The sequence below is a fragment of the Lathamus discolor genome, chromosome 3 (assembly GCF_037157495.1).
Source record: "Lathamus discolor isolate bLatDis1 chromosome 3, bLatDis1.hap1, whole genome shotgun sequence".
NCBI lineage: Eukaryota > Metazoa > Chordata > Aves > Psittaciformes > Psittacidae > Lathamus > Lathamus discolor.
The window spans coordinates 148,294,707-148,309,143 of NC_088886.1; the positions used below are offsets into that span (position 1 = coordinate 148,294,707).

Below are 14,437 nucleotides of genomic sequence, written 5' to 3' on the forward strand. Positions count from 1 at the left end.
TGTGCCATCGAAAGCAATCCAGGGAGCCCTCCTTAGAGCCCAATTCTAACCATGGACTTCCATAAGGCACAATATAACAGCATTTCTAAACCACTTTGAATGCTAATCAGGTAAACTGAAACTAATATTATCTTAAAATAGTATCCTGTTCATCTAGGTTTCACATCTGGAAAGAAATACCATGCAAGATAGTTCCAGCTTGACTCTGTATATTCCTGCTCTTGAAACTTGCACGATCTTTGCTGCTAACAAAGCAATTCAGGGTTTCAATTATTTTTATTTTAGTCCACCACGGGCTACACAGACTGATGACTCAAAAAATCGGGTTCTTTCTTCCGTGTCTATCTTATGTAGGAGCTTGAGAAAAGCTGCTTGGAGCTATAACTATCTCCATTCAGCTACAGGGTTTCTACAGCAACCATTGTATGTCATAAAATCACAATTAGTGTGTTATACCAGATGCATTGTTACAGTATTTGAACCTGCTGCTACAACCCCATGACTAGAGGCAAACCCCTGTAATGAAAACAAAATGAAAACAACGTTTGAAGGAGTCACCAAGATCATTCTCACTCTTTTTTTTTGTCCAGTTGGGTTTTATTTTTAAGATTTAATTAAATGATGATGTTCATCAGACATTCATTGCTTACTCAGGCATCTTCTAAGGATAATCACAGTTTTAACAAAGCAAGTAACAACCCTCAAGAAAAAGCCAAAAATCGTAGACTGGTTTGGGTTGGAAGGGACCTTAAAGCTCACCCAGTTCCAACCCCTGCCACGGGCAGGGACCCCTTCCACTGGAGCAGCTTGCTCCAAGCCCCTGTGTCCAACCTGGCCTTGAGCACTGCCAGGGATGGGGCAGCCACAGCTTCTCTGGGCACCCTGTGCCAGCGCCTCAGCACCCTCACAGGGAAGAGCTTCTGCCTAAGAGCTCATCTCAGTCTCCCCTTGGGCAGGTTCAAGCCATTCCCCTCGGCCTGTCCCTACAGGCCCTTGTCCCAAGCCCCTCTCCAGGTTCCCTGCAGCCCCTTTAGGCACTGGAGCTGCTCTCAGGTCTCCCTGGAGCCTTCTCCAAGATGAGCAAAATAATAGCTTCTGCAGTAATGTCAGGGGCTCTGTGCTGAGAACCATTCACATATGGGACAATGCCCCTCTCATGCCCCAGCTGCAAATGCTGCCAGCCTGCAGCTACAGAGTCATATTCCAGAGTGTTATTTCCCTTACCAATAATGATGTTGTTCATCTTGCCATGTTCTTTTGCTGCTTCACTCTGCAGCACACCCTGAATCTGGTGCGCTGCTAAGTCAAACAGATCGAGGTAATCTTCCACTGGGTAGCGATCATGAAATCCATCCCTCAGACGAATGATTCCTAAAAACAGTGAAAAGAGAGAAGTTTAAGGCAGGGCAAGGTTAACCACTGGTGTGAACCAAAATGGCTTCATTGACATGGTTGGCACTGAGCTAGTGAACATCAGCACAGAATTAGACTGATGAAGTGTAACACTCAGATAAAAGTGCCAATAATGAAGTAGCTGAGATTGGAGATACTATACGATTAAGCCATAAATTCACAGAGATAGGAAATATCTGAAGTGTTCTGGTTTATAGTTCCTGCATGAATAGCTTGCATTTATGTTCTTCTAAATTTAGTTTTTGGAATGAATATAAAAGACCAGATTCCACTTTCATGTGCACCAATATAAATTGAAGCAATATTAATATTGGACTCCCACTAGATTTACTGTACTGAGATTGAGAACAGGCTCTGGTGCCAAATATGCAAATCTACATGCACTTATCAAAATCAGAAAGCTGTGTAATCATTCATGGTTTTGTCTTCCATAAGTATGAAAACAAAACTCCACAACAGCGTTTTGTTTTCCTCCTCTCCTTCCCTACACTCCAGGATGTGTTCAGTACCACCTGCTCCCTGCATCTCTCAGCATCTTGGGCTACATCTGTGATTTTTATACCTTTTTTCCCACTCTTCTATTCAAAACTAGTCTCACTTTTCTATCTTCTGTACATACTGCCCATGCCTATCTTTGCTTTCTTGCTTCTTAACACACCGTAAGAGAGTTTCTTAAGTGGACAGTGGTCAAGGACACTACTGGGAAGGCGACAGGGTAGGAGGAAACCTAAGAGTATAGAGCAGGAATTCTCATCTCTCTCTTTCTTCTTCCTGCAAGGCCACTAATTATCAACTATGCGAGAGGAAACCTCAGCAAGGGAGTTATTTTGTCCATTGCCTCTGATTTTCCCCTTTAGAAGAGTGGGATTTAATGAGGGTAGAAGAAAGCTCAGCAGTGAATCATGACTTGTTTTGAGGGAAGGAAAAAAAAAGTACACTCGTGGTGCTACAGAGTGCCTTGGTCTGTTGCCACCTCACTCAGGAGAATAGAAACAGTGGCTACGAGCCAGGAGAGAGAGACAGTCACGCTGGGACAAAGTCCTTAGAGCATCAGCCATCCCAGCGAAATGGGAAAGTGGTGATTTGCGAAACAGGGCTTCCCAAGGAGGGCTGGTTAGCTTCAGCTGGAATTAGGCAGTCTCATAAAGATCCACTGAATCAGAGGATGCCACAGAACAAAGAGATTTTCTTGTCCAGATAAGTGTTACAAACTAAACCAAATTAGTAGCCAGGAGCATTAGAGTCATATTCATTATCTGGCTCATAAACAAGGTTGTCTCAGTTTCACTTGTTATTCTATTTGTCATATTCTCTGCTTTTTTCTCATTGTATTTTTTCAATAGTAACTATTAGCTAATGCGCTGTTGAGGCAGAATGAAAGGACAAGGCACCAGAGGCAAACTTAATCGTTCATTCTTGATGGCAGACAGCCCTAGATGATCGGAAGGTCGTCTCTACAGATCTCTCTCCCATGAGATCATGAGCTCTGCATTCTTTCCTCATTCTTCAGCTTCGTAAAGTCACTTCACAAAATGTAATTATGCAAAGAATGTTCTCTTCAAGGATCTGCACTTGTCCCCAGTGGCTGACCACAAGACCATGCAAGTGGAGGATTTGTGAATGCCAACACAGAGATAGGAATTTATCCTTATTATGAAACTATACGCACTCCAGCAGGATTCCTTACACCCTTCTGCCTGTTTGGTAGGTCCAGTTCTGAGCTTCAGTGAGTCTGGTCTTGCTTTGGTGAGGTTGGAAAACACTACCTCCTCCGACGTTAATTCCAAACATTTAAGTTGAGGCTAGTGTAGGTGTAGAGAACTATTTAGTATAAAGGATTCCAGCTTAACGTATCAGTTCAGCTCACCCTTTCCTGCCAGCACTCTCATGGAAGACAAAATCTTCCACAGCTGGTTTTGCTGACAATCCCTGCATCTATACACAGCATTTGCACTGGAAAGTGTCCAAGCCTAAAATCCCTTTTCTTCACTGAACTGACTTATCCCCTTCAGGTCAGGAGGTAATTCTTATCATTTATCTTCAGTCAGCCCCTGACTGTGATGAACGAGTGCTTTTTAATGGGGCTTCAGGGGGCAATACGATGCTTCTCTTGTTTGACTCCTCAATTCTCACTACTGCTGCCTCCAGTGTCTCCTACACTGGGGTATATTACCTCAAAACTGCATGTTCATCGTACTGCTTTAACTCTTAGGTTATAACAAACATTTAGAAAATGTCTAAAACACTTATTTTAGCCATTTTCTTATGGCATTCACAAGGGAAGAAAATACAAACTCTATGAACCCAGGACAAGCATGAAATCCTGGCTCTGTGGCTGAACTCTCCTCCTCACAGAGCAATGAGGAACAAAGCCCCATCTGCAGGAGCTCAGAGGCTCTTCTGGGCTCCAGAACACAGGGAAGTGAGGTGGAAGTGGCAACACCACATGCAGGAGAAAGAAAGAATTGAAGGTATGACCCCAAAATAAAGAACAGAAGCAGCACTGCAGGTGCCCCAGTCCCTCAGACAGTGTCTGTCCTTGCCTTCAGCCACAGCACTTCATCAGAAGAGAGAGTTTCTCATTTCAAAGAAGCTTAGAAAAGCACCAAAGGAAAGTAGTGATGCAAAGTCATCAATTGTCTACCCCACAGAGCTAGGTTTTAACTTTTTCCAAAGGCAATGTCTGCAGTAAAGCATCAGCAAATGAGAAATAGAAGTGACAATGTCACTGTAAAATAACTAGAATCTTTCCCTTGGAAATGGTAATATCACTGAAAAGCCTGTGATCTTTGATACCAAACTCCTACAAAGTGAGGGCATAGCAGCACTTAACAGCTAGACCAAACAGTGGGAAAATCCAAAGCCTGGGTGGAATACAGCAAGAATTATATGGATCCGTGTTTAGAGGAAGGCACTAAGCACATAGAAGTCAGGAATTGAAAATGGGTCTTCTGCATCTCATCTGGTTTCTGACCACGAGACTGACCTTCCTTGGCACCCAGGGAGGAGAGAACAAGCACATAAACCCTTCAGCTGGATAAAATAATGCTCTCACCCCACTGCCCTCAGACACCCTTTGAAGGTGCAATCATGAGGGGTGGATGAGTTTTGCTCCAGCAGGCCATAACATGAGCTATTCCAGTCTGCCTTCAGAAACGAAGGGTCACTTCATGAAATATTGATGTCACCCAGGAAAAGAGCATCAAAAATACATGCACGTTCCTCGGTGTGAGGCGGATTTCTCATGCAGAGCATCTTTGCTCTTCAGTGCTTGACTAGAGCTGCAATGCTAATGAAGCTCCTACCACAAAGCACAGCTGTATTATTTACTGAACCATAAGGACTGAAGCCACCTACATTTCAAATACCGGCCCATCATTTATGCATGTCAGAAAGGCTTTACAGAATTCTGCGATACAAAACTATCACTGCTCTTCCTTAAATCTCCCATCACAATCGAGTTGTTCTTTAGCTTGGAGAAGAGGAGACTGAGGGGTGACCTCATCAATGTTTACAAATATGTGAAGGGTAGGTGTCAGGATGATGGAGCTAGGCTTTTTTCAGTGATATCCAGTGATAGGACAAGGGGCAATGGGTGTAAACTGGAGCATAGGAAGTTCCACGTTAACATCAGGAAGAACTTCTTTACTGTAAGAGTGACAGAGCACTGGAACAGGCTGCCCAGGGGGGTTGTGGAGTCTCCTACACTGGAGATATTCAAGGCCCGCCTGGACAAGTTCCTGTGTGATGTACTGTAGGTTACCCTGCTCTTGCAGGGGGGTTGGACTGGATGATCTTTTGAGGTCCCTTCCAACCCTTGGGATTCTGTGATTCTTCTTTCCTGCTTTTACAAGTTCACAGGGTTGGTTTTATCTGACGTTTTTATTTTTTCCCTAGGTTTTCCAAATGAAGGTGCGTCATCTCCAAAAATCAGGCTGAAGCATACTGAGCATTTGTCATCTGGATTTTTCAAAACTGTTCGTAGAATCAGAAACGTTTGAGTTGGAAAGGACTTTAACATCATTTACTTTCAACCCCTCCCATGGGCAGAGACACTTCCACTACAGCAGGTTGCTCCAAGCCTCATCCCACCTGGCCTTGAACACTGCCAGGGATGGGGCAGCCACAACTCCTCTGGGCACCCTGTGCCAGCGCCTCAGCACCCTCACATGGAAGAGCTTCTTCCTTATATCTAAGCTAAATCTCCCCTAAGTTTTAACTCCAGTGGGTTCAAGGAAAGCAAATACAGAGAAAATCTATAAACTTCATCCCAAATACATACAAGAAATACCAAAGTTTAATAGAGACAACTTGTCTGGATGCCAGAGGACACATTTACTTACCAAACCGTTTTCTTGTCCACCAGTGCGGCTCTTTGATCGCTGAGAACCGAACATCAGGGTGCAGCCTGAGCCGGTCATACAAGTCCGTTGTCCCACACTTGGGCTGGCCAATGATGTAGAAATGGGGGAGACAGCGTAGGCGGTAGTGCTTGTCCTTATAATGGTACAAGTGGTTCCAAAATACCTTCCTGAGGTAATCAAATATGGTTCGAAAGCGCTTTGAATACAGTGCATAAGAGTTTGTTGCATAAGGATCTGTGGTTGTGTTTCCTCTGTACTCTTCATACCAACAAGGATTCTTGCTATTTGGAAGGAATTTATTAGGAATTACTGAAAACATCTGCAACATAAAGAACAACAATTTCAGTCAAGGCAGCAAAAATGTTGACAGTTATACTTTTCTAACTTAGCACAGTAAGAGACCACAATAAAATCACTATATGGCCGTTTTTAACCCTTATTTTGTTAACTACAAAGCTAACCTATTTCTTCTGATGACACCAGAACCAAATCCTTTACAAACAGTTGGATTAGGAGACAGGAATATTTAGAAATCCTTTGCTTTTAGGCCAGAAAGGACCTCAATAATCCCCCAACTCCCCTGTAACCCTAGGAATTAATTTTTAAAGTCAACCACATAATACTCAAATCAAATTAACTCACAGCTTTTAACTCTAAAGTACAAGGTCTGCAGTGAACGGATTTTCAGGGAGGCACAAAGGTAGTCAGTTATTAGAAAGGCTCTCTTCTTATTTATCATTTAAGTTGACAGGCAAATTAAAGTCAGAATGATTTTGCATGAGACAAGGTGAAAATTCAATGAGATTGTACAGCTGTCGGAGAGCTGCCTGGCTTTTGTTTTAGGTGTCAAGGCCATTTACATAACCCACCTATTTTGCCCATGACTCAGAAAGACGTGATCTACAGCATCAACTTTTTAGCTGGTGTTAACCAGGAGGCTCTAGATGGTGTAAATCACTGCATGAACATCTGAGAGGTCTCACTTTTTTTTTATCTCAGTAAAAGATGCACCCAAAAGTCTTGAAATAAGCAAGTATAGAGCAGTTAAAGACACACTTCGATTCATACTTACATGTGGCTCTTGTTTCCTCAGTTCTTCTGAATCAGGGCGCTGTCTCGTTACAAACTCTATCTTTGAAGTAATAGTGTCAATAATTAATTTAATGCTTGGATAATCCTTTACGTATGAAATATTCATTTTAGAAGGCTGGTAATGGTCTTTCATGTCACTAAGGCTTTCATTGTCCATTAAGCTTGGATTGCTAGTAAAAGCTCCATAATGGAAGGGAGATGGTATTAACAAGAGGCCGTGTTTGGCTCCAGTCAGTATGTAGGATGCCATCACTAGAGTCATTATAATCAACCCAAATATCAAGCTGCATAGCTTCCCCTTCCTCAAACAGAAAACTCCATTCCAGCTTTCACTGTGATCAGTCCTTACTTCCAAAACTGCAAGCAACTTCATCTGCTTGCTGTCGGTGTACAAAGGGATCTTACTTTCTTCTTTGCAAACAGGACACTTCTGGTTATTATGATTAGGTCCACGGCATCTGAAACACTGTCTGTGCAAGTCATTTGGTAATAAATGTATGCAGCAATTAATGCAATACCTCATATTACTACTGTTAAACTCCTGTATTAATGAGCCAAGCACAGCCATGAAAAGGTTTCTGAAGCATATGAGTCATCTTCTGTAAGTCTGAAGTTACTTAATTCCTTAAGTTTACAGTTATTAGTTCCTGATTACAACAAATCAACAACGCAAAAAGAGCGGTTCAAACCAGAATAGGTAAAAGCACCCAAAAAGTGACATATGTCCCATAAAGAAAAAAACCCAAACCAACAACTCACACACAAAAACAGATGTAGTGTGGTCGTGGTTTCCAAGAATTTGGCTCAGCAAGAGGAATGTGTTGAAGGAAGAACTGGCTACAACAACCAGCTCAAGTTTTTCCCATCGAACAAAAGGAGAAGAAAGAAAAATTGTTATGTGGTGTGAAAATATGCAAAAAGTAAAAATAACTCATTGTCCTCTGATTTACGCTGGAATGGGCAAATATGGGTAGAAATTCCCAGGTAGTCTTAAAGCAAGCGGGTTCCGAACTGAAGTGCTGCTACTGGAAGCTTCATCTTCCCAGAGACAAAGATTTGCATTGTACAACCTAAAAAGGCAAAAATACATATATACATACACACAGAACAGCAGGCAGAATATCTACATTCAGCTTCATGCAAAGCCACAGCAAAGTACCAATCTACCTCAAGTAATTTCCCAACTGTATTTGAAAGATGACTTCTATTTGCCAAGTATATTAATTACAGCACTCACGATATTAAACCCAGGAAACGTTTGGCTTCAAGTTCAACAGCAAGCTGCCCTTTCTTTTCGATCACCCATCTGCTCACATCAACGAAGAGCTGCTACCACAGGTAACAGTACAGAACCTCCCTCAGCTGCTCACTAACCTATCCAGCAGATCTCAGACTGCTTCTTAAATATGGAAGTATTCAGTAATATTGGTTCAAATATTTACACTCTATCTGTACCCGGGGACCTCAAGTTAACTGTCTTGAAATGGAGTAGAACCCTAGTTAAGAGCACAAAGGATAAGGTAACAGTCTTCTTTCAAGTGTGTAAGCTAAATGCCAAACAAAAACCCATAAAGCTACACGTAAAATTGAAGAGATTGAATAATAGTCATGGGCAAAGGCTCAAGAGAAGATCTCTGGTTTCTGGACCAGATGTTTCTGGGATGGGAATGACCGCGCACTGCAGTCACCAAGGTACTTTGAGAGCTATTGGCCAAATATGTTTTGAAAACATAGTACTTGATAAAAATGGCAAATGGTGTTACTTAAATGAAATGTACCAACACTGCTGCAGCTTCAAGGCAAGACCCTGGATCCAGCAAATCCTCTTAATGGTGTGCACTTTAGTACCTGAGAGGTGGTGCAGAAAACATAGGAAGTGATGTCCCCTTGCACAAAGCAGGTGCCATGGGCAGGGACTTGAGCACTCATGGGTCCCATGAAGGTGTCCACATCCACACAGACCAGGGGCTAAAGCAACCTGTGCACAGGGTTTGTGCCACCCTCGTATAAACACTTCAACACCATTGTGTCTTACATGGTGTCAGTAACCAGAGCTGTTTAAAGTATTTATGGTCTTGGTTTGAGCACACCCATGCTTGGGTTTCCAGGCAACCTTCAGAACAGAGATACTTGAAAATCACAAACAAGTCATCAGCTTAAGGACGGTCTCATTAAAGCATTTTTATGCATAGTTCCTCTAGAATTTCTTTTTCATGGCTTATAAACACCTTGCTGGTACAACCCACATTTTAAGGTCAAAATCAGCTTCTCTGCTTTGAGAAGCTAGATTATCAAACACAAAAGTTCACAGATAATGTTATCTTCTTCCATATACTAGAAAATACTCTGATTTTCTAAAACTACTTTTCTGGGGGAATTAAAGACAGGAAATGTTTTAAAATAATCTTGAATAATCAGAAGCAAACCAATGAACTGGCATAGGATGAAGAGAAAAAATATGGGGAAAACCTAAGGACAGCAGTAATGCTCTGACAGGTAAATCCTGCTTTGGTTTTTGACCCTGATAAAGACAGAACTTCCCTTTAGCCGCTGGGAACGAAGACACCTTAAGGCTCCAGTGCTGCGATGCCCCTTGCCTATTCCAATATGGATGCTAGTGAAAGCAGCTATCCAAATCCCCTCTCAGCGCCTCCATTTCCTCATCATAACCCAGGACCTGGTTTGCTACAACCCAGTATTAACCTGAGTAATTACCCCGAAGGTTCAATGCACACAGTTTTAACCATATGCTGATTAAGAGGCTCAGTACTGCCTCTGAAGAACAGAAGGACTGCCCCTTCTACATAAAATATAACACCTTATTGCAGATAAAAGCAGCAGCTGAAGGAATTGGAAGAATTCAGAGAAATAAACTTTGCCTGAAGTACAAGCAGCTTTACCTGAACACAACAGTGTCTTTTGCCCAGAAGACTAAGGATGATTAAATATTAATTAGAATTATGTGTTAGATTAAGTTAATCCATGTTATAATTAACTTTCCTGGACCAGAGAACCCGCTCACTGCTGTATGGGATATCTAAAGGCCCAACATTCCTTTTTACTACTTAAATGAAATACATTTTCCAAGTCACTTTAATCAAAATACGATATAGAAAAGAGATTTGACAATTCACACTTAGAAAAATCAGTGCGCCATCACAGTAACATCAAAACATCCGCACCATTATAATTCTCATGTGGGTACATTTGTCCTATTTTAAATACACCTCAGTAACCATGTACAGATGTCGTGGTTTAAAACCTGGCTGAACCCAGGACAACAGATTTTCTTCTCATTACTTTTTGCCACTGGCTCCCTCCTCTGTACCCACAATAGTTGCTCCTTCCCTACAAAAGTCCATCTTTCTTTTTTAAGGCTCAGAAACAGTTTTTCTCTGCATTGTTGCCAGGCATCTTTCTGTTTTCCCTCTCCTACAGTGCTCTTCGTTCCACCCAAAACAATCTAACTTGGCTCATGCATTTGCACACTTATGTCTTCATCAGAATTCTTCCTATCTGACTTCATCTCTTGGTTCCTGAAAAAGAGACTTACTTCTGAAGTGCACATTTGTGTAATGTCCAAGACATTAATAACAAAAATAATTTCTCCTGACAATACAGAGTATACAGAAAGGGTCCTCTGAGTACTCCTACAACACATCAAGCCATAGAATCATAGAACAGTTAGGGTTGGAAAGGACCTCAAGATCATCTAATTCCCACCCCCGGCCATGAGCAGGGACACCTCCCAGTAAACCATGTCACCCACATCATAGAAGTACAATCATTAGAATCACAGAATCATAGAATCATAGAATAGTTTGGGTTGGAAAGAACAACCCCATGTAATGGGACTCATCATCACTAATGATGATTACTAATGATGAGTCCCAGAATTTGGCAATTTTGCCTTTAGCTCTCTCAACACTTACTCTGAATTCTTAAGAAACATTGCTATAATCCCAGACAATAAGTCCTCATTCATTTGCACAAAAGTGTCCAGATCAAACGGGGCCATCACTTCAGATCCTGCGTTAATCGTCATTATTCTAGTGCGTTTTTTGTATGAGACAAAGTGCTTTTGTACAATTATTTGTATTCTTGATGTTTTTCCCATCTAACACTGTCACTGTTGGAGCATTTCTGCAATCAGAGCAAGCATGCTGTGTCTCAAGGACTCAAGAGTCATTATTTAGATAAATACTGAATAAAAGTATTTGCCAAATATCTTCCTACAAAAAATAAAGGTTCATTTCCTTAATGAGTTCATTCTACAGTCAGATGAGGCAGACAGAAACCATTGCTGAACCATTACTCTATTTTAAACTAAAGTGAAAGAAATCAGTGTAAGACTTCTTAAATAAGCTAGTCTTAAAAACTTCTCTAAAGAAATGGACCTGAGATGATTTTGACAAAAAGTTGGAATGACCGGAGAGACAAAATTGGGTTCATATTGCGCAATATTAAACCCAGGGAGTTTATGCTTTCATACACGTAAAAAGAAACCCCTCCTCATAAAATGTCCAAAGAAAAACTATGGAAAGAAGCCAAGGTTTAAAGCAGGAAAGAACCCGACAGTTGTCCAAACACCAGTGATGGACCTAATGGCTGGAGAGGAGGACAAGAAAGGGAGGTCCTGAAGAGAAGCGACAAGTTTACAGTTTTCAAGGGAACATGTGGGGCAACAGTAAGACACCTGAGCAAAGATTTTAAAAGAGGATATAAAGGAGCCAGGAGAGAAGTGCTGCAAGGCCAGATTTGGACATCATTCAAGGAGGTAATAGAGGAAAACATGAAAGCAGAGATAGATCCAAATAAAGACCATTGAAATAGAGGGGATAGAGATGACAAAAAAATAAAGGGAGATGAAAAAAAGACCTCTTAACGATGCATAAAGAGACTGCAGGTTACAGTGGCAACTATATAAAGATCTGGTAACCAGGAGGTACTCTATAGCATCATTTCAACTAAATTTATCCTGTGCTACATGTTTGTTTTCATGTAATCCTTCCACCCTGAACTCCTCCACTCTGACACTCGGTGAGTATCTCAGTGTTCTCTCAGCTCCTCGCTGTTTATTTTCAGTTACTATGCGCTGTCTGTTTAGAAAAAAATACAAATCCAATTTATTTCCAGGCCTCTTCTAACCGGGATCTGAAATTGTCTCAGTGACACTGATTGAAGAGATTTATCTGATATAGCCTCACGGAATCAATTCAAGCCCTGTGTATTTGACATTAATTCTCAGACTCTTAAAAAGAGCCATCAAAGATACATTAATGAATTCAGAGCACAAGATCTTAGCAAAACCATAGAATATTCACTGTCCTATCTCATGTCCGTCTCTATATTAATAAAATGAGCTGGAATTTACTGAACCTTTCCCAGTTGCCGACACCTCTCATGAAACTCCATTGTAAATATGACAAACTCAAGGGAAAAAACACGTTAACTACACCTTTGACACCTCAGGAAAATGCTTTATTGGGAAGCTGCTATAAGGGGAAAACAATATGGTTAGGCTACAGTAAAACAGAGATCTTCATCACACCAGTCTTGAGGGGAAATTTCAAGTTCCACCAGCAACTATAACTGCCAACTTATGCATACACACTAGAACAGGCTGCTTAATTAATGATCAGTTTGATGATCTACCACAGGATAATATGACATAGTACTCAGCTAATGGAGACATCAATTTTATTGGTTTTTAGTTGCAGACGTACCATTTTACATGATTTTCCACAGTCATGTTCATGTAATAAAATACCCAATTGCAATAAACACATAAAAGTCAGGACACGGTTCTCTACTGCCACTGTCTTCCTTTTAGCAAGAAGGTTTGAATACAACCCCTAACTTTTCACTATGGAATGAAGGATGCTCACAAGAAGGGCAGGATCTTTCCCCAGCATATGCAGCCCTCATTTTCCTCATTCACCCCAAGAAATCAATGTTATCTATAGTATCCTTTTTGCTTGTTTTCCCATTCAACATTTCCAGCAGTCACAACCACAGCCACAGATATACTTCACCTTTCTTGCACTTCAGTACTGAAAGCAGAAGGATGTGAATTGCAGGCAGCAGAAAGGTTATGAGATTTGAGTTGGTAATAAACCATTTATGTCTTTTTATATTTTAGTTGCAAAACTGCTGTCTGTTCACTGCCATAATATTGCTCTCTACACAACAAGCAGCGTCTTTGTATATTGTTGAATAATGTAGCAAGTAATTTCCTCCTGTTGAAGAGAATGGTGAATTATTTATGATCATGTCTACACTATATGGTATTTGTCTGTTGTACGTAACTGTATACCAGCTCTAACCACAAAGCAGAAATCAATGTAAACCTTTTCAAGCTCCTGGGCCAAAAGCAGCCCTCCCTATAAAAATGAGGAATTTTGGGAATACCTAAGTAGGAAACATGGGTATAAGAGATGGCACACACTGTGAAATGGGAAAAAAAACTATGAGGTACCTTGTATTTCAAGATACTCCTGCTGAAGCTAATGGGACCAGCATCATTTCTTCAAATTGAAGCAGATTCAAGTTAGCAAATATATTTATATGCAACAAAGAACTTAATAGCAAAGAGGTGAGACCTTTATTTGATAGCTTCCATATGCAATGCCTTCATTATATAGGAGGAGGAAGCGTTGGGTTCCCCACATGTGGGAGAGAAGGCTGGCAGGTACCACTTGCAGGTACCACAAAAGTGAACAGCAGGATCTTCCAATTAACTACTGAAAAGGCAGTATCCACCATGTCCTACCAATTGCCATATGAGAAGCTAAATAAAGTAAAAAGATAAATTCTACGAATAATAAAGCATGCAAGGTTTTCCAGCATTCACTTTTTATTCCTTATATAGAAAATATTTAAAATTCTATTTTATTTCTATTAAATAAACATTTCACAAAATCCCTCCCCTTTCTCTTCAAAGATCATAAGGGAAGACTATAATCAAAACGGAAATAGAAACATAGAACCATTTAGGCTGGAAAAGACCTTTAGGATCATCAGGGCAACTTTCAGTCCAGCATGGGCAAGTCACCACTAAACCATGTCCCTAAGTGCCACATCTGCATGTCTGTTAAACACCTCCAAGGATGCTGACTCTACCACTTCACTGGGCAGCCTGTTCCAGTGCTTGACAACCCTTTTGGTGAAGAAATGCTTCCTAATATCCAATCTAAACCTGCCCTGGTGCAACTTGAGGCTATTTCCTCTTGTCCTATTGATTGTTACTTGGGGGAAAAGACTGACAGGCTATAAAAACAAATTAGTTTCACATGTTCAGTCATACAACTAAAATTCTCCTTTACAAATAAGATAAAACAGATGGAACAGATTTTATCTGCATGCACATCTTCTGGACATCTAAGTGTACCACCTAGTTTCAGGTCACCAGCCTTAATATTTCATGTGCTTTCCTTTAGTTCATAAGTCTAAAATGAAGATAAAACAAACTTTTGCTAGTAATCTTGAGGCTAAATTTTATACTAGCTTTGTTACTTTTAATCATATTCGGCTTTTCGTACTAGCACATGAAAGAGCGGCATGCTGTT

General features: G+C 40.9%; 1 protein-coding gene across 2 annotated transcripts in view; it reads right to left on the minus strand.

Annotated features, from left to right (window-relative positions):
* The window catches only part of CHST15 (carbohydrate sulfotransferase 15), a 50,443-nt gene that overhangs the window by 13,372 nt on the left and 22,634 nt on the right, over positions 1–14,437 (minus strand). For both annotated transcript variants that reach the window (XM_065672439.1, XM_065672438.1), the window contains 3 exons: positions 6,850–7,939; positions 5,757–6,096; positions 1,225–1,371 (listed from right to left, as the gene is read on the minus strand). In XM_065672439.1, the coding sequence (XP_065528511.1) occupies positions 1,225–1,371; positions 5,757–6,096; positions 6,850–7,437 (1,075 nt within the window). In that variant the 5' untranslated portion in view covers positions 7,438–7,939. The remainder of the gene's footprint in view (positions 1–1,224; positions 1,372–5,756; positions 6,097–6,849; positions 7,940–14,437) is intronic.